A 24016-nucleotide genomic window follows, 5' to 3' on the forward strand; every position below is an offset into this window, starting at 1 on the left:
GAAGTCGAGAGTTCCTTTCGTGGAAAGTAGTTTCAGGATTCAAAGATGATCTAATCTGGAAGGGTCCCCGCTCCCACCTTTATTCTAAAGAAAGGGGCTGGTACGCGACTAGGTCCTGCCCATGGGTGGGACCAGGAGGGGGGTGGTTACACCCCTCTCCTTTGTCCGGTCTCTCCCCAGCTCAGGGGCTGGTGTGCCCCCAGAACTGGTTTGAGCCGGCCTATGCACAGTGAGCACCGGGGTGCCACTTGCAGTCACCTTCCTCTAAAGCCCTGCCTACCTGGGATACACAAAACCCTGTCTGGGATGGTGCTAGCACCGCCCCTGACAGGAAACCCTTTGTCCAAGCTCGCCTCGCTGGAAGGACTCCCAGCAGCAGGAGGTCAGACTTGTGTCTGTGGTGGCAGCATCCATTTTGTGGAGCTGAGGCTTGAGTTAACTTTAACCGGGGTTCACAGTTACATACATGTCGTGTCCCTCTAGAAGGGTGGAATGCTAACCCCGTCGCCAGAATTGGCGAGGGGTTAGTATTCCAATTCGTATGACACCTTACTCGACATGTTTTGATAATGCTATACCAAAGTTAGCATATGACCGCGAGGTACATAATACACTTAAGAGTATATGGTATAGCGTTATCATGGAACAGCTATTAGGACTTGGTTCCGCAAGCTGCAAACGGGCTCAGCTCATGCCAGAGCACCATTTCACATTATTCCAAGCACTCTGCCTTCAGGATTGATAAGGCCTGCCATAGGAGTGACTGATAGGAATATATGTGTCCATTTTAGGGTTAGATATAGGAATACTATATCTACAGCAAAGGGTGTGTACACCACCTTGCCCCAGCTGTCAAGCAGCCAGTTGTGTCTGTTTAGGTAGTCGACCCAGGGGTGGCATAATACATGCTGCAGCCCCTGGGAGACCTCTGGGTGCACCTCTGCCCTGGTTACAGGGACTCAAGAGAGGGCCCAGTGCCAATTCAGTACCTGGGTACAATTTGGAATAGAGAGAACAGCTAGGCTGTGGGTCTGATTAGCAGGCCCACAGCCAGGGAAAGTCGTAAACCAGTGAAGCAAAAAGCAAAAATCTGGGGTGATCATAGGATTGCAGACCCTACTCTTCTACATGACCCCCCCCCAAACTTTGGGACAATAAACTAACCTTGACCAGGTGAGTCTTCTTGCTCTAAGTGGAAATACCTGGAGAGCCCATCTGCATTGCCATGATCAGTGCCAGGTCTATGCTCCACTGTAAAATCCATCCCCTGTAGGGAAATGTACCACCTAAGTAGTTTGGGGTTTTCACCCTTCATCTGATTTAGCCACAAGAGGGGCTTATGGTCGGTCTGAATCTTGAAGTGAGTGCCAAACAAGTATGGCCTCAGCTTCTTCAGGGCCCAAACCACAGCAAAGGCCTCCCTCTCAATAGCTGACCAATATTTCTCTCTGGGGGTCAGCCTTCTGCTAATAAAAGCAATGGGCTGGTCATGACCATCAAAATTCAGTTGAGATAGAACAGCTCCCACACCCAACTCAGAAGCATCTGTTTGGACAATGAATGATTTGGAGAAGTCTGGACTCTTTAGGATAGGTGCTGTGCACATGGCCTGCTTGAGGTAATTGAATGCCTTTTGACAGCTTGCTGTCCACTGAACTTTCTTTGGCATCTTTTTACTTGTCAGGTCATTAAGTGGAGTCACAATAGATCCATAATTTCTGACAAATTTCCTGTAATAACTAGTCAGGCCCAAGAAAGCTCGAACCTGAGTCTGGGTGGTTGGAGGAGCCCAGTCCTGGATGGCCTGTATCTTGCTCTCCAAGGGTTGAACCTGGCCTCCACCTACAAGGTGGCCCAGGTATACAACCTGTGTCTGCCCTATCTGGCACTTGGTGGCCTTGATAGTGAGGCCTGCCTTTTGCAGAGCCTCTAACACTTTCCTCAGGTGGACCAGGTGATCCTCCCAGGTGGAACTAAAGACAGCTATATCATCAAGATATGCTGCACAGAAGTCATCCAGCCCAGTGAGAACTTGATTCACCAGCCTTTGGAAGGTGGCAGGTGCATTTTTCAAACCAAAGGGCATTACCACAAACTGATAATGCCCACCAGGGGTAGAAAATGCTGTCTTGGGCTTGGCCTCCTCAGCTAACCTGATTTGCCAATACCCAGCTGTCAGGTCAAATGTACTTAAGTAGTTGGCAGAAGCCAATCTATCTATCAGTTCATCTGCCCTTGGTATTGGGTGGGCATCAGTCTTAGTGACTGCATTGAGACCCCTGTAGTCTATGCAAAACCTCATCTCTTTCTTACCACCCTGGGTGTGAGGCTTTGGCACTAGAACTACTGGACTAGCCCAAGGGCTATCTGAGGGTTCAATGACTCCCAACTCCAACATTTTCTGCACTTCTGTTTTGATGCAGTCTCTGACATGATCAGGCTGTCTGTAGATTTTACTCTTGACAGGCAGACTGTCTCCAGTGTCAACTTCATGGGTACACCAATCAGTTTGGCTGGGTGTCAGAGAGAACATATGTCTGAAGGATTGAAGAACTAGTTTACAATCCTTCTGTTGATGTTCAGAGAGGCTGCCACAAAAGACAACACCATCTACTGACCCATCATCAGGATTCTGAGTGAGCAGGTCTGGGAGAGGGGCACTCTCCTCCTCCTGTCCCTCATCTGTGGCCATGAGCAAGCTCATGTCCTTCCTGTCGACATATGCCTTGAGCCTATTCACATGGAGCACCCTGAGGGGGCTCCTGGGAGTTCCAAGGTCCACCAGGTAGGTGACCTCTCCCTTTTGCTCAATGATTGTGTGGGGCCCAGACCATTTGTCTTTGAGTGCTGCTGGGGCCACTGGCTCCAGCACCCACACCTTCTGTCCAGGCTTGTACACAGTCAGGACAGCCTTTTGGTCATGCCAAGCTTTTTGGAGTTCTTGGCTGGCCTCAAGGTTTTTAGATGCCTTCTCCATCTACTCAGCCATCCTGGAGCGGAGACCAAGTACATAGTCCACAATGTTGGTTGCAGGCTTTTTGAGAGGTCTCTCCCATCCTTCCTTCACCAAACAAAGGGGTCCTCTGACAGGATGCCCATAAAGAAGTTCAAAAGGGCTGTAGCCAACCCCCTTCTGTGGGACCTCTCTGTAAGCAAACAAGAGGCAGGGTATCAGGACATCCCATCTACGCCTGAGCTTTTCAGGTAGTCCATGAATCATCCCTTTGAGGGTCCTGTTGAACCTTTCAACAAGCCCATTGCACTGTGGATGATAGGGTGTAGTGAATTTGTAGTTGACACCACACTCCTTCCACATTGCAGTCAGATATCCTGACATGAAGTTTGCACCTCTGTCAGAGACAACCTCCTTAGGGAAGCCCACTCTGGAGAACACTCCAACTAGGGATCTTGCCACAACAGGTGCTGTAGTGGTCCTAAGGGGAATAGCTTCAGGATACCTGGTGGCATGGTCCACCACCACCAGTATAAACTTGTGCCCTGATGCTGTCTGGGGTTCCATTGGACCAACAATGTCAATCCCCACTCTTTCAAAGGGTACCCCCACCACAGGTAGTGGTATCTTCATTCATGTGAGGCCAGTGAAAGTGTGAGACAAGCCTGTCCCACGTCTTGTTCTGGCCTAAGTGTCCTGCAAGGGGAATCTCATGGGCCAAGGTGAGAAGGAAACCCCTCTGAGACAAGGGGATGACCAGCCTCCTGGTTGCACCAGGCTTGGGGTCTTTTGACTCAGAGTACAGGAGTCCATCTTCCCAGTATACCTTGTGGGCACCTGTGGCGTTCCCTGCAGCCTCAGCAGCAGCTTGCTGTCTGAGGGGTTCAAGTGAGGGGCAGTCTAACTGTGCCCTCCCCAGGTCTTCTCTAGAGGGTCCCCCTGAGCCCAGAAACTCAACCTGATCAGGTTCAAGTTCTTTAGGCTCAGTTTCCCTCAGTTCCTTCAGGTCAGCCTCCTCAGAGACTTGATCCACAACCTGGGGCAAGGGGGAAGGCAATGCCTTAACCCTACTGCTCTTCTTCTTGGAAGGTGTCTGGTCCATTGTTCCAGGATCCAGCACCTGTTCAGTGGGGCATCTTTTGGCCTGTGACCTAGTCACAGCAAGGACATGTGCTGGCAAGCCTAACATTTCCATGTGAGTCCTCTGCTCCACTTCTGACCATAGTGATGTTTCCAAATCATTGCCCAACAAACATTCTACTGGGAGGTCTGAACTAACCACAACTTTCTTTTGGCCACTTACCCCTCCCCAGGAGAAATCAACAATTGCCATACTATGATGAGTAGTGACATTGCTGGCATTGGTCACTAGGTAATCTGTACCTAGCATGATCTGTCCAGGGTCCACAAAGTTAGGTGTCACCATTGTGACACTGGCACAAGTGTCCCTGTAGGCCTGAGCCACTTTTCCATTTATCAAAGGTGTCTGCCTGTATTTGCCCAAAGTATTGGGACTGACATCAGGGGACATATCCACATCCCCTGTACAGACAAGGACAGCCTGAGTGAGTGTGCCAACTAAGTTGTCATACCCCTCAGATCCCAAGGTTAACCCAACTAGCCCCTTGGGAGGTACACTACCACTACTGACTGTACTTGGGGGTGCAGGTGCCTTAGGGGCTGTAGTGGTAGGAGTTTGTCCTCCTTTCTTGGTGCACTCACTAAACCAGTGAGTTTTACTTTTACAGTACTGGCACCACCTTTTTGACTGGCCTTCTTGAGTCTTCTTTTTCTGCTGTGAAGCCTGGCCCCCACCCTCTTTGTTCTGTTGGGGACCTGTCGAAGACTTCTGGTCATTTTGCTCATTCTTAGTATTACCCTTTTGGTCTGCTTTCTTCTGACCACCCTGGTTCTGAGTCTTGTTCTGCTTGACCCTTGTTCTGACCCATCTGTCTGCCTTCTTTCCCAATTCTTGGGGAGAGGTCAGATCTGAGTCAACAGGGTGCTGATGCAACAACTGGTTCTGACAGTTATTTAAAATCTGCTCTCTCATGATCAGATTGTACAACCCTGTATAATCAGTAACCTTACTGCCCAGCAACCAGCCTTCCAAAGCCTTAGTGGCACAATCCACAAAGTCAGACCAATCCTGAGACTGAATTTTCTGGGTATCCCTGAACAGCAACCTGTACTGCTCAGTGGTTAAGCCAAACCCATCAATCAGTGTATTTTTCAGGACTTGGTAATTGTTAGCATCCTCAGCTCTAGTAGTGAGGAGCTTATCTCTACCTTTACCTTCAAAAGAGAGCCACAAGATAGCTGTCCACTGACTCTGGGGGACGCACTGGACAGTGCAGGCCCTCTCCAAAGCAGTCATCCATTTGTGGATGTCATCCCCTTGTTTAAAGGGGGGCACTATCTTACTCAGGTGTCTAGTGTCTAAACTCCTGTCCTTTTCTCTAGGTAAAATGCTGCCACCAGTGGGGTCTGCCCCACTCAATTTCTGCTCTCTGGCAAAGGCAAGTCTTTCCTTGGCAAGGGCAAGTTCTTCCCTCTCAATCCTCAGATTGACTTCCCTCATCTTGGCTTCATGCTCTCTTCTCTGAGGGGATGTCATCCCTCTCTGAGAAGATGCCTGAGAGACATGGGTGTGAACAGATCTGTTAGAGCCTCTGGATAGAGACCTAACTCGTCCATTCCCAATGTTAAGCCTGCCTGGGAGTGGGCCTGGGGGTGCCCCAGTTCCATTCTCATGCCTACTTAAGTTGGCCCTGGTAAGTCTGCTGACTAATACTGTACCTTTGTCTGCCTCATCCCCTGATAACTCATCATCCTCTTCCTGGTTGTCTGTATCCAGGAGGTGGAGGTCTGGGTCACCAAGGGTTCCCTCAAGGGCAGGCATGTTCCCATCTGGATGAGAAGGGTCTGCGTTAGCAGCCTTCCTAGCATCATGAGTCTCTAAGAGACCTATCAGAAAGGGAATGGTAGGGTTAGAACCCTGTTTTAGTTTCCTGGAGGTACACACTTGTCTCATCTCCTAGAAGCTAAGGGCTGCATATCTGGACATGACCTGTGGAGGGCCTATGACTACCAGGGGAGTCTGGGTAGATTTCCCTTGGTCAGACATGCTTCTAGTGTGGTGTAAGTGATGCACCTACCTACACTATGGGTTTACCTACTGATCCCTTGCTAGAGTTGTAGTCGGGGTGTGCTAGGCCCTGTGACACTACAACAGCTGGTTCAGTAGAACTCGGAGTATTCTAAGCTTAGTTATATGTACCTTAGTACTTATGTGATCTTTCAAATGATATTCTTAGGATACGTGTGGTAAAACAACAGCAAGCTCAAATCCCAACCGCTGCTCACCAATGTGAGAAGTTGGCCTGATATATAATGTTCACTATTCTAGTGAGCACTTTGTATCAGTCCAAACAACCCTTATTGATGATTGGTTGTAAGTCAACCTTATAGACCAGCTATCCTAGTAGCATGGACAAGAGCAGTCTAAGGCTAAACTCTAGAGGGCGTGTTAAGCCAGCTGTTTTACCATCACATATACCCCTTGAACACCAAGTGAAAGGACACCACACAAGTTGTTATGAAAATAAAAGGTTATTTATTTAGAACACAACAACCCTGGACTCTTTATGAGGACAGGGTGCTAAGCACACAACAAAACTCTTACGAAAATACTTTAAGTTGCACAATTTACGCAAATGCCCGAGGGGCACGAAAAACCATATACTACACAAGTGGAATGCGAAATACTAGCAGGTAAGTAACTAATCTCAGAGGCTTTGGGATCGCTAGGGCTAGACTACTGAACCTATAGATTACGAGCAGGAGGCCTAGGGAGATCAGGTGCAGAGTGTGCACTCTCACGCGGGATGCGGAACAAAGTCTATGGAGGCTAGTAAATGCAAAGTTAGTGTTCTCGGGCGAACCCGACTAGGTAGGTCAAAAACGAAAGTGGATCTAGACACTTAGAGAGTGGCTCTACGCTGGAGCACCGTGGTACTCGGTTTACCTAGCCCAGGGGCTGCGGCTGCATAGGGTTCAAGTGTCGTCGGGAATCCTCGTTGACGAACCAGGAGCCTGAAGTAAAAGTTGCTGGCAGGCGACCAGTGAAGATGTTCCGGGCTGATCCAAGGATGGGATCAGTGAAGAAGGATACCTGTAAGCAGAGGGGACCGAGTTCTGAATCACTAGCCAGTGATTAGCTGGGCACCAATATGGCACCGGACGAGGTCACTCAGCCAGGTGAAGAGGTGACACTGGATTCTGCTGCTGCACGGACCAGGGCGAGGATGTCGACCAGGCTGGAGGTCTGCGAGCTGTCCCACGTCGGATGTCTGCTGCTGGCGATGCTGGATCCGGTGAAGGAGGCAACAAGCCTTGGCTAAGGCAAGCCCACGTGGTGACACAAAATGGCGTCTGGAGTGGACCAGGAGGGTCCGAGGAAGTTCCCCTTCAAGAGGAGACAAGGGCCAGTCTAGAGGGGCTAGACCAGCGGTGAAACAATGTAGGATGTCGTCTGGAGGGTCACTAGCCAACGGGCAAGTGACCGGACAACGTGGCAAGCAGCGCAGAAGCAAAAGGGCCCCACGCAGATCTGGAGGATGCTGGGGGGCTGGACTTCGGTGCTCGTGCTGCTTGGGGTTGGGGCTTCTCTCACCCCAGTGCACCCACTCGAGGGTCCCTCGGCGGTCGTGCTGGGTCAGTGTCGTGCTGGTTCTGATGGTTGCCGGGTCCTCTGGTCTCGTCGCACCCACGGTTCTCAGTTGTGCTGTAGAGGTAGGTAGAGGTCAGAGAGGGCAGGGAGTCCGGGTCTCGTCGTGCTGGTCGGTCTGATTCCGGAGGAAGGACGTGCAGCAAACCGCAAGATACTTAGTTGGTGCCTGCTGATGCAGGGTGACTACTCCTTAGTCACAAGGGAGAAATCTTGAGAAGAAGTCGAGAGTTCCTTTCGTGGAAAGTAGTTTCAGGATTCAAAGATGATCTAATCTGGAAGGGTCCCCGCTCCCACCTTTATTCTAAAGAAAGGGGCTGGTACGCGACTAGGTCCTGCCCATGGGTGGGACCAGGAGGGGGGTGGTTACACCCTCTCCTTTGTCCGGTCTCTCCCCAGCTCAGGGGCTGGTGTGCCCCCAGAACTGGTTTGAGCCGGCCTATGCACAGTGAGCACCGGGGTGCCACTTGCGGTCACCTTCCTCTAAAGCCCTGCCTACCTGGGATACACAAAACCCTGTCTGGGATGGTGCTAGCACCGCCCCTGACAGGAAACCCTTTGTCCAAGCTCTCCTCGCTGGAAGGACTCCCAGCAGCAGGAGGTCAGACTCGTGTCTGTGGTGGCTGCATCCATTTTGTGGAGCTGAGGCTTGAGTTAACTTTAACCGGGGTTCACAGTTACATACATGTCGTGTCCCTCTAGAAGGGTGGAATGCTAACCCCGTCGCCAGAATTGGCGAGGGGTTAGTATTCCAATTCGTATGACACCTTACTCGACATGTTTTGATAATGCTATACCAAAGTTAGCATATGACCGCGAGGTACATAATGCACTTAAGAGTATATGGTATAGCGTTATCATGAAACAGCTATTAGGACTTGGTTCCGCAAGCTGCAAACGGGCTCAGCTCATGCCAGAGCACCATTTCACATTATTCCAAGCACTCTGCCTTCAGGATTGATAAGGCCTGTCATAGGAGTGACTGATAGGAATATATGTGTCCATTTTAGGGTTAGATATAGGAATACTATATCTACAGCAAAGGGTGTGTACACCACCTTGCCCCAGCTGTCAAGCAGCCAGTTGTGTCTGTTTAGGTAGTCGACCCAGGGGTGGCATAATACATGCTGCAGCCCCTGGGAGACCTCTGGGTGCACCTCTGCCCTGATTACAGGGACTCAAGAGAGGGCCCAGTGCCAATTCAGTACCTGGGTACAATTTGGAATAGAGAGAACAGCTAGGCTGTGGGTCTGATTAGCAGGCCCACAGCCAGGGAAAGTCGTAAACCAGTGAAGCAAAAAGCAAAAATCTGGGGTGATCATAGGATTGCAGACCCTACTCTCCTACAGCGGCCTCCTTCTGGAACTCCCTACCGCTGTCACTAAGACAATGCCAAGATCTCCTGGCCTTCAGACACGCCTTAAAGACCTGGCTCTTCAAACAGGCTTATCAATAGAGTGTTATGATGTGTTGTGTTACTCCCACCGATAGCGCCATGAAGTCCACGGGCGTACGAACGCTTTAGAAATCCATATTAACATAACATAACATTTCATCAGCACTAGATCTCCATATTTATCACATTCCCACAAGTGCCACATGTGCATGAATATCATATCTCCACGAGATCCAGGTCTTCATCTGTGCCGCTCTTCTACCAGAGCTGCCGCTTTACAGGTACCACATCACCACCAATGCACATCAATTCCAGCGCCACGCTTCCGCTGCTTCCACATTCCCACCATTGTCCTTTCTCCAAGAGTGTCACACTTCTACTGCTTTCACACTATTTTAACAAGTACCACAGCTTCGCTATTGTCACCTCACCACCAGAGCTACACCTTCATGAATGCCAGACCGCCATCATTGCTCTGTCTCTAAAATGTCCACATCTTGATCAGTGCCACATTTCCAGAGTAATGTCTCCAACAATGTTACATCGCTACTATTGGTATATTTCCACAGGTACCATGCATTCATCTATAACATATTTCCACCAGTGCTGCATTTCCACAAATGCCTCCATGTTTCTTACTTTGCCATCCCTCCAATACTATCATATCTGCACAAGTGACACATTTTTAACACAGGCAGGCCTTTATTCATGCCACATTTCTACCAGTGCTTCATGTCTATCAGACAAAAACCAAAACAGTTGGTGGTTGTTTCTTTCTGTTTTTTTACTTTCACACAAGATTATTCTATTTAATAAACAAGGCCTGTAAATCAATTATAACATTTTATCATACTAACACAAGATTGCTCAATATTTAAGAACAGAGAGTGATAAAAAGAAAGCCAACCCTACACAAACTTTTTTCATATCCCAAAATAAAGCACACATTAATAAACAAGATAACACGAAACAAAAAAAGCACCAATTAGTGTTCAAGCAATCCAAAGATATAAACCAGAACAACCCCTTTTAACGCTCTTGGTGTCGATACTGGGTTCCAAAATCATCAAATATGGAAAATGAACGAAAAATACTTGTTTTTCAGACAAAATCCTTAGTCGTTCTCCATATTAGTGTAGTTTGAACATGAAAACCCAAAATTAATAGTCCAGCCCTGGTCCTGAGGAGAACCTATAATATATATGGTTCAAAACGCGGAGACTATTAATTTGGGGTTTTCATGTTCAAACTACATTAATATGGAGAACAACTAAGGACTCTTAGGACAAGCAATCATTTTTCTTTCATTTTCCATATTTGATGATTTTGGAACCCAGTATCGACACCAAGAGCATTAAAAGGGGTTGCTCTGGTTTATAACTTTAGACTCGTTGAACACTGGTGCTATTTTTGATTTGTGTCATCTTGTTTATTAATGTGTGATTTATTTTGGGATATGGAAAAAGTTTGTATAGGTTTGGGATTCTTTTTGTTATCAATCTCTGTTCTTAAATATTGAGCAATGTTATGTTAGTATGATAAAATGTAATACTTGATTTACAGGTCATGTTTATTAAATAGAATGATCTTGTGTGAAAAGTAAAAAACAGAAAGAAACACAGCCACCAACAGTTTTGGTTTTTGATTGTATATAGAGGTCCATGATGGCTGCAGTTAGTGGCCCAACCCCCTGTTGTTGTTTTTCATGTCTATCAGTGGCATTTATCCACCAATTTCCACAATGTTGCCACATCTCTGCCACTGCCACCCTCCATTAGGTACATACATTAACCAGTGTTAAATCTGCATCAGTGGCAAGTATTTACCAGTACCACTTTCCTGTTGCTAAAAATGCTACATCTCAATCAATGAAACATGTACACCAAGGTCACACCTTCACCAGTGTCACATCTCTACAAGAACTAGACCCATCTGCCACTAAAACCTTACCGAGCTCCACGAGTGTCACATCGCAAGATTGCCACAGCTCTATGTGTACACCGCCATGTGGTGGAAAAAGTCACCTGTTCAATATCTCCACAGTGCGACATCCCCACCAATCGGCTACTTCACTAGTATCAGATCACCACCAGAGCAACATTCCCACCAGCACCATCACTAGACTATTGGCACATTTAACCAGTGTCAATTCTTCCTATAATTCTGCGTGACACCATGGATGCATTTCCCCCACCATGCCTTTGACTTGCTTCCACGCATTCATGCTAGACTTGAGTTTATTTTCTTGATTTGGCTGGCTTCCCATCCCTCTTTTGGTACTGCACCTTCCCAGTAGGTATCTTGGTGTCATTGCAGCGCATCATGAACCATACCAAACACGTCATAAAGTAACATTTATTTTTTGTTCAGAGTTGGTTCCCTTAACATTTTTTGGGCCAGGTTAAAAATATCCTTAGGGCAGCTTGACAGCAGTTGAGGCACATCACATGTAAACTCTTTCCCGGACACAACTTGGCATATGTATTTGCCAGATATACAATAAGTTTAATGCCAGATGGCCATATTGTATGAACATTAACACTGTTTTAGGACCATGTTTTGAGGTAACTTTGACAGTAAGGTTTGTACCACATTAACAGTATTTTTGTATCTAATTAAGGATCCATTTTGTGGCCTATGAGGAGCAATCCTAGTTCTAACAGAGGAGATTGTTGATATCAATGAGTTGGGCGTTCAAGGCATAAATCATGGTGGGCGGCCTGCAGCGAGGTGAGATGTCGGGCGCGGTCGGGCTCTGGGCGTGCAAATCTGAGTCCACTTACTTCAGCACTGGTTACTGTCGAATTATTCTGTTCTATACCGTCCTTTCATGTGACGGGTTCAAATGATACCTTAATTCAAGGTGACAAGCAGCAGCCGAAGCACTATAGCTCCTCCCATTCCTTTGCGCTAATTGTTTGCAACATGTGTGGGGCTCCAGGTTTCTAACCTGTGACAAACACCTTTCTGGGCAACAATCTTCACTTCTCTACTGACCCACAACAAATCAGTTTAAAAGTATGTACCAAGAGGAGGGTAAACAGCATAATATCTGTCTACTTCAAACTGATGCATTTCCTGATCAGGTATTTATCTTTGGATAAATGCAATGTTAAAAAGTGTGCATAAAACTCGGCAGGAAAGCGCATGTAACGCACCGCGTGGCTCATTTATGGGCCCTTGCGTCACTTTTGCGCTGCTGTGCGTCACTTGTGACGTACCAGTGGAGTAAAAAATGCATCATGTTGCGCCATATTTACAAAGTGATGCATTTAGGTAGATGCGTCACTTCGTAAACCTCTGTGCTACATTATACCTGTGCCAGGTATAATGTATGCAGGGTGGGCGTACCCCCGCAAGAAAGGGTCGTAGGAGTGGCGCAGCGAAATCTATGAGATTTCGTTGCACCACTTCTAGGACACCACCAATGCGTAAAAACCTTACGCCTGCCTCATGGCATGCATAAGGGTGGCGCAGCCCCTTTCACATGGGGCTTGCCCCATGTGAAAGGAACATTGCTGGAGCTGCGTCAGGCTTCTGACACAACGCCAGCAATGCGCCACTTTTTGCACTGACAGATACATTATATTGTAAATATGGCGCAGCATTTGTGTCGCAAGGAGGGCGCAATGAGAAGTGGCGCATCCCTGCTTTCACGCAGCGATGCGCCACTTCTCGTAAATGAGGACCCACGTGGATATGTAGCTTACATTTGAAGTCCAGAGGTGGTCACAACAGTTCCTCACATATATTGTCTCTTTTTTGGCCGCCAGGTTTCTTTCATATTCTCATTCTTTGATTGTAAAGTAACGTTTCTAGTTCCTGGCTGGGATTTCCGAACCAGGATTTCTGTCCCATTATAGTCTTTATATCTGATACATAATCCCTTGCATTCAGAAAGCAATGTTTTTACACAGACAGTGCTGGTGCAATTTTGCACCAGCATTTCCGGATTACATTGACTGTATTACTATCAGTGCAATTTGACACCTACACTTGCACTCCCTGAGAAGTAACAATTGATATTTGCACCAAATATCTGGTGCTAAAAAGTAACTTGGCACCATTCTAACGTTGTTGCACAATTGCAGCAGCACAATTTATGTAATTCAACTCTTAGATCTGGCAGAACCAATAGATGTGGCCTCAAGCTCAGACTTTCCAGTCTGGCCACATTGTGTGGTCCTGGGTTTAATAATGTCATGACAAACGACTCAATTCCACCAGAGAGGTGTGGCGCAGGGCACAGCGGCCAAAGTGGCTGACTCCAGAGCACGAGGATCATGGGTCGATCGCTGGCGACATGTCAGCTGAGCATCATGTGACTCTGGGCATAGCTCACTTAATCTCCCTGATGGCTCCCAGTGCCTTGAAACCTTAATGGGGGATATGTTTGCGCTTTACAAATAAGGATTATTTATTTATCACATGCTAAAACTGGAGGTATGTCCCTCAATATTTCGCACTAGTTAAAAGAAGGAATATTTACATCTCATACCTATGTGTTTAGTATAAACTGCAGAGAAGGTCTGTCCCGTGGAGTTGTTTGTAATCGAACAGGTGCAGGACTTTGCCTGGTCCCAGATCTTCTGTGGAATCACCAGGGTACCACTCATGGTAAAAAGCCCTTGAGCATCAAAAACTCCCCTCTCTCTCTGCCCATGGGAATCACGACCATTGACCTTCCACAGCACAGGACCCCACTCTTCTGAGACCCCCGACGCCACACAGAGGATTACTCTTGGTTCCCGAAGCTGAGGCTCCTCTGTATGTCCTGGAAGCAGAATGGAAATGATGGGAGCTGATGTGGCATCTGGAAGGGAGATTTGCAGAAAGAGGAAGGGTTACAGTGTGTAAAGCACTTATATTTATTCTGCATTGAGAGTGAAAACGTAAAGTGAGAAAAAGATTCCGGTATCAAGCCCCTAGCATATGAGGAAGTGCAGCAATGGTGTATTGTGTGATCTGAAATATGGGACTATTGACAATCTATGGACAGCAGTACAAAATGGTTTCAAGATGCCATGTAGGCTATGAAAACAATAGCAAAATGCATACACACACACATTTCTTTGCCAACATAACATTTTAAACTAATATAAACCACTGAACTTCACCAGTTATAGTTATCTCTACCAACTATAACTTGCGCCCCTGCCATGCACAGTCCTGTCATCAATGATAACATAACATAACATAACATGGGTTTTTGTAAAGCCACGTTCACCCAGAGGTCTCTTGGTGCTGAATAACAGATGTTCATCGTTACCCAGCTCAATGGTACTCATTTTATCGACATCAGATGGATGAAAGGCTGAATGGACCCACCGGGATTTGAACCTGTGACCATGAGGTTGAGCACAGGCCCCTGCAATGGATGCATTAGACCACTGAGCCACCAGACCCAGCTCAATTATTTCACATGTTGCAGTGAGGTTAACAATGATGTCATAGAACATGCCGTGAGTGATGTAAAAGGGGAGCTAATTAGTGATTGGTCAGGGCATGAGTTATAGGTTACCTTAGGACACAAGTTATAGTTATATATAGTAATGGGTGTGTATGTGTGTGTGTGTGTGCGTATATATATATATATATATATATATATATATATATATATATATATATATATATATAATAAAACTAGATAAAGTGAATTTGTACTTATGAATTAAAACTAAAAAATGATGCAAATTACTATTAGAACCTCAATTCATGAGTTGCCCACCAGCAATGCAAACCATAATTAGCAACCCAATTGCAAACGAGCTGGTTGGCTGCTGGGCCCCACCCACCATGGACAACCTAATCCTGCTGCACATGCCCAATGGTCTGTAGACAGGGCCCGTGCCCAGCACGCTGTCGGTGGCTGACCCCATCCCAACTCATCCACCTCACACACAGCCTTAGTCTGCAGGGCCCAGCACCAACTTTCCATGGGAGGCAACCCAGAGCTGTGCATGCCCTTTGGCTGTATGCAGTGGGGTTTGGCAAATACACCCACCACCGCTTTTCATTTGAGTCAAGTCTCAGATAACTGTGATTCATCATTTTTGGACTGCATGAGAGCATCCCTCTACATTCCTCCCCATTTGCTACATTGCTGAACCCAGAGAGACTTGGTACAGCAAATGGCTTATTCTAGTGCAGGGGTCTCCAAAGTCGTTCCTGGAGGTTTGGATCCATGCCAGATTTTTGGCATATCCCCATTTGGCATATCCCCATTTAGATAAATGCAGGGTCATGTGATCAAGGCTTTGTGCCGAAACGTTATGGCGACAGCTGAATAAAATCTAACCAGCATCTGAAACTCTGGTCCGTGTCTGTGTCCACAGCGTGATCGTAGTGAGAGCGATTGCGGGAGGAGATGGAGGTTGTTCGGTATATATCATATATATCACATAAAACTAGATAAAGTGACGTTGTAGTTATGAATTAAAACTAAAAAATGATGCAAATTACTATTAGAACCTCAATTGATGAGTTGCCCACCAGCAATGCAAACCATAATTAGCAACCCAATTGCAAACGAGCTGGTTGGCTGCTGGGCCCCACCCACCGTGGATGACCTAATCCTGCTGCACATGCCCAATGGTCTGTAGACAAGCCCTGTGCCCCACACGCTGTGGGTGACTGACCCCATCCCAGCTCATCCACCTCACACACAGCCTTAGTCTGCAGGGCCCAGCACCAACTTTCCATGGGAGACAACCCAGAGCTCCGCATGCCCTTTGGCTGTATGCAGTGGGGTTTGGCAAATACACCCACCACCGCTTTTCATTTGAGTCAAGTCTCAGATAACTGTGATTCATCATTTTTGGACTGCATGAGAGCATCCCTCTACATTCCTCCCCATTTGCTACATTGCTGAACCCAGAGAGACTTGGTACAGCAAATGTCTTATTCTAGTGCAGGGGTCTCCAAAGTCGTTCCTGGAGGTTTGGATCCATGCCAGATTTTTGGCATATCCCCATTTAGATAAATGCAGTTATCTTAAAAATCTGACATGGATCCAGCCCTCCAGGACCGACTTTGGAGAACCTTGTACTAGTGTGTCTGTTTCTTGTCTATTGTATACATTGGCCACAAGCCAAAGCAAGAACATACTTTGGGACAGACTTACAAGCCCCTTGCTCCACTGTTGGGTCACTTTTAACATGCTTCAAGAAAGTGGCAATCGGGAGTGCCTTTCGAGCATGTCCCTGGCCATGTTAGCACAGAGCAACAGCTAACTTCTATTTCTGAAAACTGACGCTTGCGTACTCCACCCTCAATCAACCACAAATCACTTGATGCAGTCAGTCTCTTCTTGAATCTTCAAAAGCAGACTTTATCTTGGAGTCTTTTCACCAGCCATGATAATCTGCTAAATCCTGCACCATTTTCCATCTGTACCTGACCTATTTCCTTGCTGAAGAACTCCTTATAGTGAAACCTAGTTGTGACTCTAGGTCATAACTCCAATATGAGCCACTGCAGTTGCTTACAGATGTGAAGATTCTGCAAATGCAGTCCTATCAAATACTACTATTGGCGAAGAACGTTTACAAGCAATGCACTCAATTCATCTGGGACGGATGAATGTATTACTGAATATACTGGATACCTTTGTGTTTAAATTAGTTAGACAGAGTTTGCAGACCTTTATACAAAAGGTTTCAGTATTATAATCTAGAAACAAGCATTGGTTACAATAGTCTTTGTGGGTGTAGAATGGAAATGTATGTTGCACATTTTGGCGGTAGCACCTCAGTTTCACTCTCACCTGTGACGTAAAGCGTGCCTTTGCTACTTAAAAAAGGGGTTGTACCGGTGAAGATGGCGCAGTAGTACACCCCCGAATGACGTCGTTGAGTGTTGTTAATGACCAAAGACCTGGTATTGTAGCCACTGGGGGATTTCCCTGAGTATGTTCCCCTTACTGAGTCCACATCTTCGCTTTGATGAAGAAAGATTAAAGTTCCATCCAGCTGCTCTTTGTACCAGAAAACGTCGAACATCGACTTTCGAGAGGTGCAGTTCATCTCGGCAACCCCTCCAACCTCAGTGAGCAAAGTGTTGGGGGTCAGAGTGATTACAGGACCCTCAGTATGAGTGACTGTAAAAGGAGAAATAAATAAAATTCAGACGCAAAACTTAGAACGTTTGTATCCATCACAAAGGTACAGAACTGAAGTATTGAAATGAGCAGCACTGCTTAGAAGAGGAAGTGGCCATCCCATGTATTATTTATTTGACTTATTTATTATCTTGTATAGCGCACATGAAACAAAAAACAATAAAATACAGCAAAATAAAATATAGAAAAATGTAAATAACAATAAATATAAAATAGATAAAATACATAAATTACAATGAAAACAATCAAATATATTGGCGGGAGCTAGGTTTAACAGGTCTAGCACATAGATTAACAACAAAAGGCGCAGCAGAAATGTGTCCGAGGCTAATTTATCTTCTGGGCGGATTTTCCAGCTAGTTCGGTAGGGATTGTCAACAGAGATGGTCTTGAGGTGTTTCATGGAGGAGTTGAGGTAATATTGTGTTCTTAATTCCCGGTGGCTGTGAGGCCACCGGTTAGTGATTGTTTTAGTGCAGAGCGGTTCTGAGGGCCAGAAACAACCGAGGTGAAGGGGGCACATGTGCGAGGGTTCTTGTCATATTTTTTTTTTTTTTTTTTTTATTTAAAAAAAAAAACTTTTATTGGCATACAAAAAAAACCATACAAAAATGCCCGGTTACTCACCGGTAATATCCATTACTCCGAGTCCTGGTCTCCCCGTCCCATTCCTGATACGTGAGCAGCTAGTCTGCTCCACAGAAACCCCTACCCAGCTGCGCTGTTTGCACTTCCCCCTATGATGATGTCACCATCACGTGACTATATAGGGGGAAGTGCCACAAACAACATCCTGAAAATACCAAAGATACCCAGAACGAAAAACACAGACAATCACCCAAACAAAAAAACCCAAACCAGGGAGGGAGGGAAGGGCTCAGGAATGGGACGGGGAGACCAGGACTCGGAGTAATGGATATTACCGGTGAGTAACCGGGCATTACCTCCTCGTCCTGTCTCCCCGTCCCATTCCTGATACGTGAGCCCATACCCAAGCACACGGTGATTGCCAGAAAAAAACAGACCACACAGGTTTGAGAAAACAAACAGGTCCATTTAATCCATGGAAAACAGTACATTTCAAACATCATGCACCGCAGAAAGGACACTAGCCCCAAAAGCAGCAGAGGCCGCCATCCCCAACTGAAGCCGGTAATGGGAAACAAAAGTATGGGGAGAAGCCCACGTGGCAGCATTGCAAATGTCCCTCAAGGATGCCCCCTTGAACATGGCCCAGGAGGACGAAACGCTCCGGGTCGACCGACCCTGAACAGAGGAAGGCAGAGGACAGCTGGCAGAGTCGTAAGAGGAAACCACAGCACCCCGGACCCACCGAGACAAAGTGGACAAGGAAGGACGCAGCCCCAGCCCCGAGAGGCCATAGGTGACAAAGAGGGAATCAACCTTCCTGAAAGCAGCCGTACGCTCCAAGTAGATGCGGAGAGCCCGCAACACATCCAAAGAATGAAGGAGCACCTCCTCAGGAGAGGCAGGGGCCGGAAAAAACACAGGGAGAACAATATCCTCCTGACAGTGAAAGGAAGACACCACCTTAGGGAGAAAAAACTGACTCGGACGGAGAATTAACATATCCTCGCAAAAACGCAAGAAAGGCGGGGAGGCCATCAGCGCCCCGATCTCACCAACCCGTCTGCCAGAAGTAATGGCCACCAGGAAAATAACCTTAGCAGAAAGGAACTTCAGGGCCACGGAGTCCAAAGGCTCGAAAGGAGGACCCGTCAAAGCCCGCAGAACCAGGGGAAGATCCCAAGGAGGCACAGGAGAACGGGAGACAGGACGCTGAAGCAAGAAACTCCGCAGAAGGCGAGCCACCAACGGGGAGACAGAGGCAACTGAAGAACCCCGAAAGGCAAGAACGGCAGCCCACTGAGCCCGCAGGGAAGAAACAGCAAGACCCAGGAGGAACCCATCCCGTAGGAAGTCCAAGACCCTCACAGCGTCACAGGAGGCAGAAGAGAGACCCTTCCCAAGGCACCAAGAAGAGAAATTCTTCCAGTGACGGGCATACGACTTCAAAGTGGAAGGACGCCGAGAAAGCTGAAGACAATGGGCAACCTCAACCGAGCACCCGAGATCCAGCAAACTCAACCTCTCAAGTGCCAAACCCCCAGCCGGAGGCGGCGCAGAGAGGCAAGGCTCAGAAGAGGAACCCTCAGAGGGGAGGGACACAGGGGAAACCGCCAATGAGGGCGAACAGAAAAGGTCAACAGAAGGGGGAACCAAGACCGCCGAGACCACTCTGGCACAACCAGGAGAACCTCCGCCCGATCCCAACGAATCTTCCGGAGGACCCTCGGAATTAAGGCAAACGGAGGGAAGGCAAACAGCAGACCCTCCGACCAAGGAATCGAGAAAGCATCGGTGGCCCACGCCATCGGAGAGGGAACGATGCTGCAAAACCGAGGAAGAAGGGCGGACTCCTCCGAGGCAAAAAGATCCAGCCAAGGAAGGCCGAACCTGAGGACAATCAGATCGAACAGGCCCGGAGACAGACAGAGGGACACTGAGGACGGGAACACCCGGCTCAACGAGTCCGCAGGCCCATTCTCCGTCCCCGGAAGATAGACCGCCGTCAGAGACAAGAGATTCGATTCGGCCCACAGGCCGATCTTCCGGGAAAGGAGAAACAGGGCACGACACATGCCTCCCTGGTGATTCACATAAGCACGAACCACCTGATTGTCGGTCTGCACAGAGACCGCCCGACCCCGGAGGAGAGGAGCGAACCAAAGAAGAGCCAACCAGACAGCCCGCAGCTCCTTCCAGTTCGACGACTGGAGAGACTCGAAGCCGGACCACCGACCCTGAGCCGAGGAGGCACCCAGAACGGCACCCCACCCCAGAGCACTGGCATCCGTGGACAAAACGACCACAGACAGGGGAGGAAGAAGATCGAACCCCCGGGACAGAGACAGAGGGGACAACCACCACTGGAGATCCGCCCGAATCCCCGGAGTGACAGGGATGAGAGTCTCGTAGTCCAAGGAGGCAGGATCCCAGTGAGACAGGACATGATGCAACAGGGGGTAGAGATGCAGCCTGGACCAAGGAAGGAGATGCAGAGTGGACGCCATCTCCCCCTGACTCCGCAACCAGAGACGGGCAGACACCCGGGACTGGGACAGAAGCCAGGAAAGGTGACGAAACAAAGTCAACTGGCGCTCCTGTGAGAGAAAAACCATGTCCATGTCCATACGGAAGAGAGCCCCCAGGAACTTCAGGGACTGGGAGGGCACCAGGGAGGACTTCCTGTGGTTGATAAGGAACCCAAAGGACCCCAGCAGAAAACACACCTGGTCCACACCCAACAGAGCCTGCGAAAAAGAAGGAGAGACAATCAGCCAGTCATCCAGGTAAGGAAAAACCACCAGTCCCATGGAATGTAGAATACCCACCAGAGGGGCCAACAGCTTGGTGAAAACCCTGGGTGCCGATGAAAGGCCGAAAGGGAGCACCCGGAACTGATAATGCCGGCTCCCCACAGCAAACCGGAGGAAACCCTGGTCGTCCGGATGGACGGGAACATGAAGATAGGCATCCATCAGGTCCAGCGACGCCAGGAAGCCACCCGGAAGGACCAGAGGCAGGATGGACTGGAGAGTAACCATCTTGAAAGGACGATGGATCACGAAGCGATTGACCCGCTTCAGATCCAAGACAGGTCGAAGATCCGAAGTGTCCTTCTTGGAAACCAGAAAGAGAATGGAGTAGCACCCCATGCCCCTCTCCAGCGGAGGCACCTCCACAATCGCCCGCTTCTCCAACAGGATCCGTACGCCGGCCAACAAAGCAGCTCTCCGCAGAGGAAGACTGGGCAGAGGGGTCCGAACAAAACCCGGAGGTGGAGGAGAGGAAAACTCGAGCCGGTAACCCTCTGAAACAGTCTGAACCGCCCAGGCATCCGGAACCGACAACCACTGGGCACGGAAGGACTGAAGGCGACCACCAACCGGCAAAGGCAGACAGTCATTGAGAAGAGGAGGAAGCGGCGGCGGCAACACCAGCAGCGGCCCGGGGCTTGGCACTTCCAGGGGCCCCCCGGCCACGACCCCTGCCACGAAAGGGCTGAGAAGCACCACGAGCAGGAGGCCCAAAGGCGCGACGGTAACCAAACCCACGACCCCGGGAAGGGGGGCGGACAGGAGCCACCAGCTTGCGATTCTCCGCAGATTGCTTGACTAAATCCTCCAACCGAGGACCGAAAACCTTGGAACCTTCAAAAGGCAACTTAAGGAGGACCGACTTCTGAGAAGAGTCCGCCTTCCAGGAACGCATCCAAATATGACGACGTGCAGCGATGGAAGCACCAGAAGCAGCCGCCGCCGCCCCCAAATTGTCAAAAGAAATATCCGACAGGTACCGAACCTGCTGTTCCATCAAAGACAAAAGAGGAGTGGCATCCTCACCGTCCTGCAGCAAAACCGACAGGGACTGGAAATCCTTAAGGAGCGACTGAACCATATAGTTAGAATAGGCAGTCGCACGGACGGAAAAATTTGAAGCAGCATAAGAACGCTTCACAGCACCCTCAATACGCCTATCCACAGCATCCGCCGGCAGGGCGTCCTCAGAAACGACCAAACCTTGAGAAGAGAGGCCAGCCATCAAATTATCCACCTTCACAGCCTGAGGAAACTCAGCAGAAAAACCCTCAAGAGGGTAACGCCGAGACAGGAAACGAGGAAAAGCAGACTTATCCACCTCCTGCCATTCGTGTGACAACACCTTGCGAATAGCACTGTGCAAAGGCAAAGAATCCGGAGCAGGCTGGACATATTGCGTGAAGAAGTCATCCTCCAAGACATCAGCGGCAGGAGGAGAGAACCCCAAGTTGGACCGAACATGTGCGAATAGGTCAGAGAGCTCAGCACCCTGAACAAAACGTCCACGCACACCCTCATCTCCCTCAGGACCCAAGTCATCTTCAGCTTCAGCCTGGGGATCCACAGAAACACGAGGTCTCTTGGGAGGAGGAGCAGCCGCATCCCTGGCCAGGAAAGCAGCAGCCACTGCCTCACCAACAAGGAGGCGCAGGGCATCCAGAGGGGACGCAGAAGAAGAAGCCGCAGCATCCATGAAAGCGCAAGTCCAAAAACCACACCAACAGGCAAAAACAAGGACAAAAAAACATCCAATAAGGACCCCTTAAATACAGGACGAGGACCCGAACACCTGTGGCAGGTAATGCAATGGGCCGGCATAAAACAGCCCAATCAGCAGACCACACGCCCCCAAAGCACACAAAAAAAAAAAATAGGAGCGCCACACCAGCAGCACCAGCAGAGCCCCAGCCCGCTAAAGCAGGGCGAAAAAGGACCGAAGAAAAACCGGGGACGGCCGCTGGAGCAGGCCAACCAGAGCCAGGTAAGGAAAAGCACAGAAAACGGCCGCTAACGCGAGCCGCGTAAACAAACAGTGCCCCCAGACCACAGACGGCCGCTAACGCGAGCCGCGTGGACAAATGAAGCCCCCAACACGGAGACGGCCGCTAACGCGAGCCGCGCAGAAATAAAACAGCCTGGGGGAAGCAAAAATGAAAAGGAAAAGACGGCCGCTAAAGCACGCCGCCGACCACACCAAAAACAGCAGGGAACTCACCTCGAGAGTAGACCCAACAGCACAGCCAGGAACGCGGTCCACGGGAACGCAGAAAAAAAAGAACAGGATGTTGTTTGTGGCACTTCCCCCTATATAGTCACGTGATGGTGACATCATCATAGGGGGAAGTGCAAACAGCGCAGCTGGGTAGGGGTTTCTGTGGAGCAGACTAGCTGCTCACGTATCAGGAATGGGACGGGGAGACAGGACGAGGAGGTAATATATATATATAGGTGGAGCATACAATAGCGTTTTTTTTCTATAACTGCTTTGGCTGTGTTCTTCCAGTTGGTTAGGATTATTTTGAGGGCTGCTGTGAGGAGTAAGTCTAGGAGTTCTCTCTCTTTTATTAACATAGGCTGCGCTGCTGAGTTGGAACCGGGTTCCCTTCTATACTGTATTCCCTCTTACATCAGATCTCGAACTGTGACAGACTAATCTTCTTTTCAAATCTTTGTTTAAATTATTACTTGTGCAGTAGCTAACAGTGGAGAAGTGTGGCTCAATGGTTAGAGCGGCAGACCCTGATGCAGAGGTCTAGCCCGGGACCAGGGTTCAATTCTCCGCCTCGGCGGGTCTTGAGCTCAAAAAAATTCCACGGACCTGATAATTCTCGCCTCGGGGCCTATTCCAATCATGGAGTCCAACTCTGGGCAATAGCTTGCTTAATCTCCACAATGCTAAGGATGCCTGGCCTCCACCTTGGGGGTGCCCAGGAGTGGACACCTCACAGGGAAAGCCGGAATGGGTTCCACAGCAGTATTCGTACAAGTGCCTTGAGACCCTTGTGGGTGAGTAGTGCGCTATACAAGTATCAATTTACATTTACAATTTACCATTGTATATAACTTTAGGATGTTATTCTACGCACGCGTCATCACTCTGGTCCCGGAGCAGTATTAATAAAATGATAAGACTGATTTTAATGAAGGCGCAGTAAAGTATGGAAGCTTCTAGAAACTCAGGCATTGCAAGCGTACAGGAGATTTGGAAGGCATTTCACGGATGCGGTTAGGGTAAGGAACTCCCTCTATTGGCATTCAAATTCCTTCAATCCATCCATTTCTCCAGAATGGTTTCAATATGTCCTTCTGAAGCTACACGCTACCTTCAGGGAGCTGCTAGTACAGCCTTGAGCCCCCCCCCCAGATAAGGTTTGAGAATCCAGGACCCATGCTGCCCCCACAGCTTTACTTCAAT

General features: G+C 48.6%; 1 protein-coding gene across 1 annotated transcript in view; it reads right to left on the reverse strand.

The window, feature by feature from the left end:
* The window catches only part of LOC144798572 (uncharacterized), a 75458-nt gene that overhangs the window by 28725 nt on the left and 22717 nt on the right, over positions 1-24016 (reverse strand). The window contains exons 2-3 of the mRNA XM_078669523.1: positions 16844-17176; positions 13577-13891 (exon numbers count right to left, since the gene is read on the reverse strand). Coding sequence (XP_078525649.1) covers positions 13577-13891; positions 16844-17176 — 648 coding nt within the window. The remainder of the gene's footprint in view (positions 1-13576; positions 13892-16843; positions 17177-24016) is intronic.

Source organism: Lissotriton helveticus, chromosome 12, assembly GCF_964261635.1.
Source record: "Lissotriton helveticus chromosome 12, aLisHel1.1, whole genome shotgun sequence".
Lineage (NCBI taxonomy): Eukaryota > Metazoa > Chordata > Amphibia > Caudata > Salamandridae > Lissotriton > Lissotriton helveticus.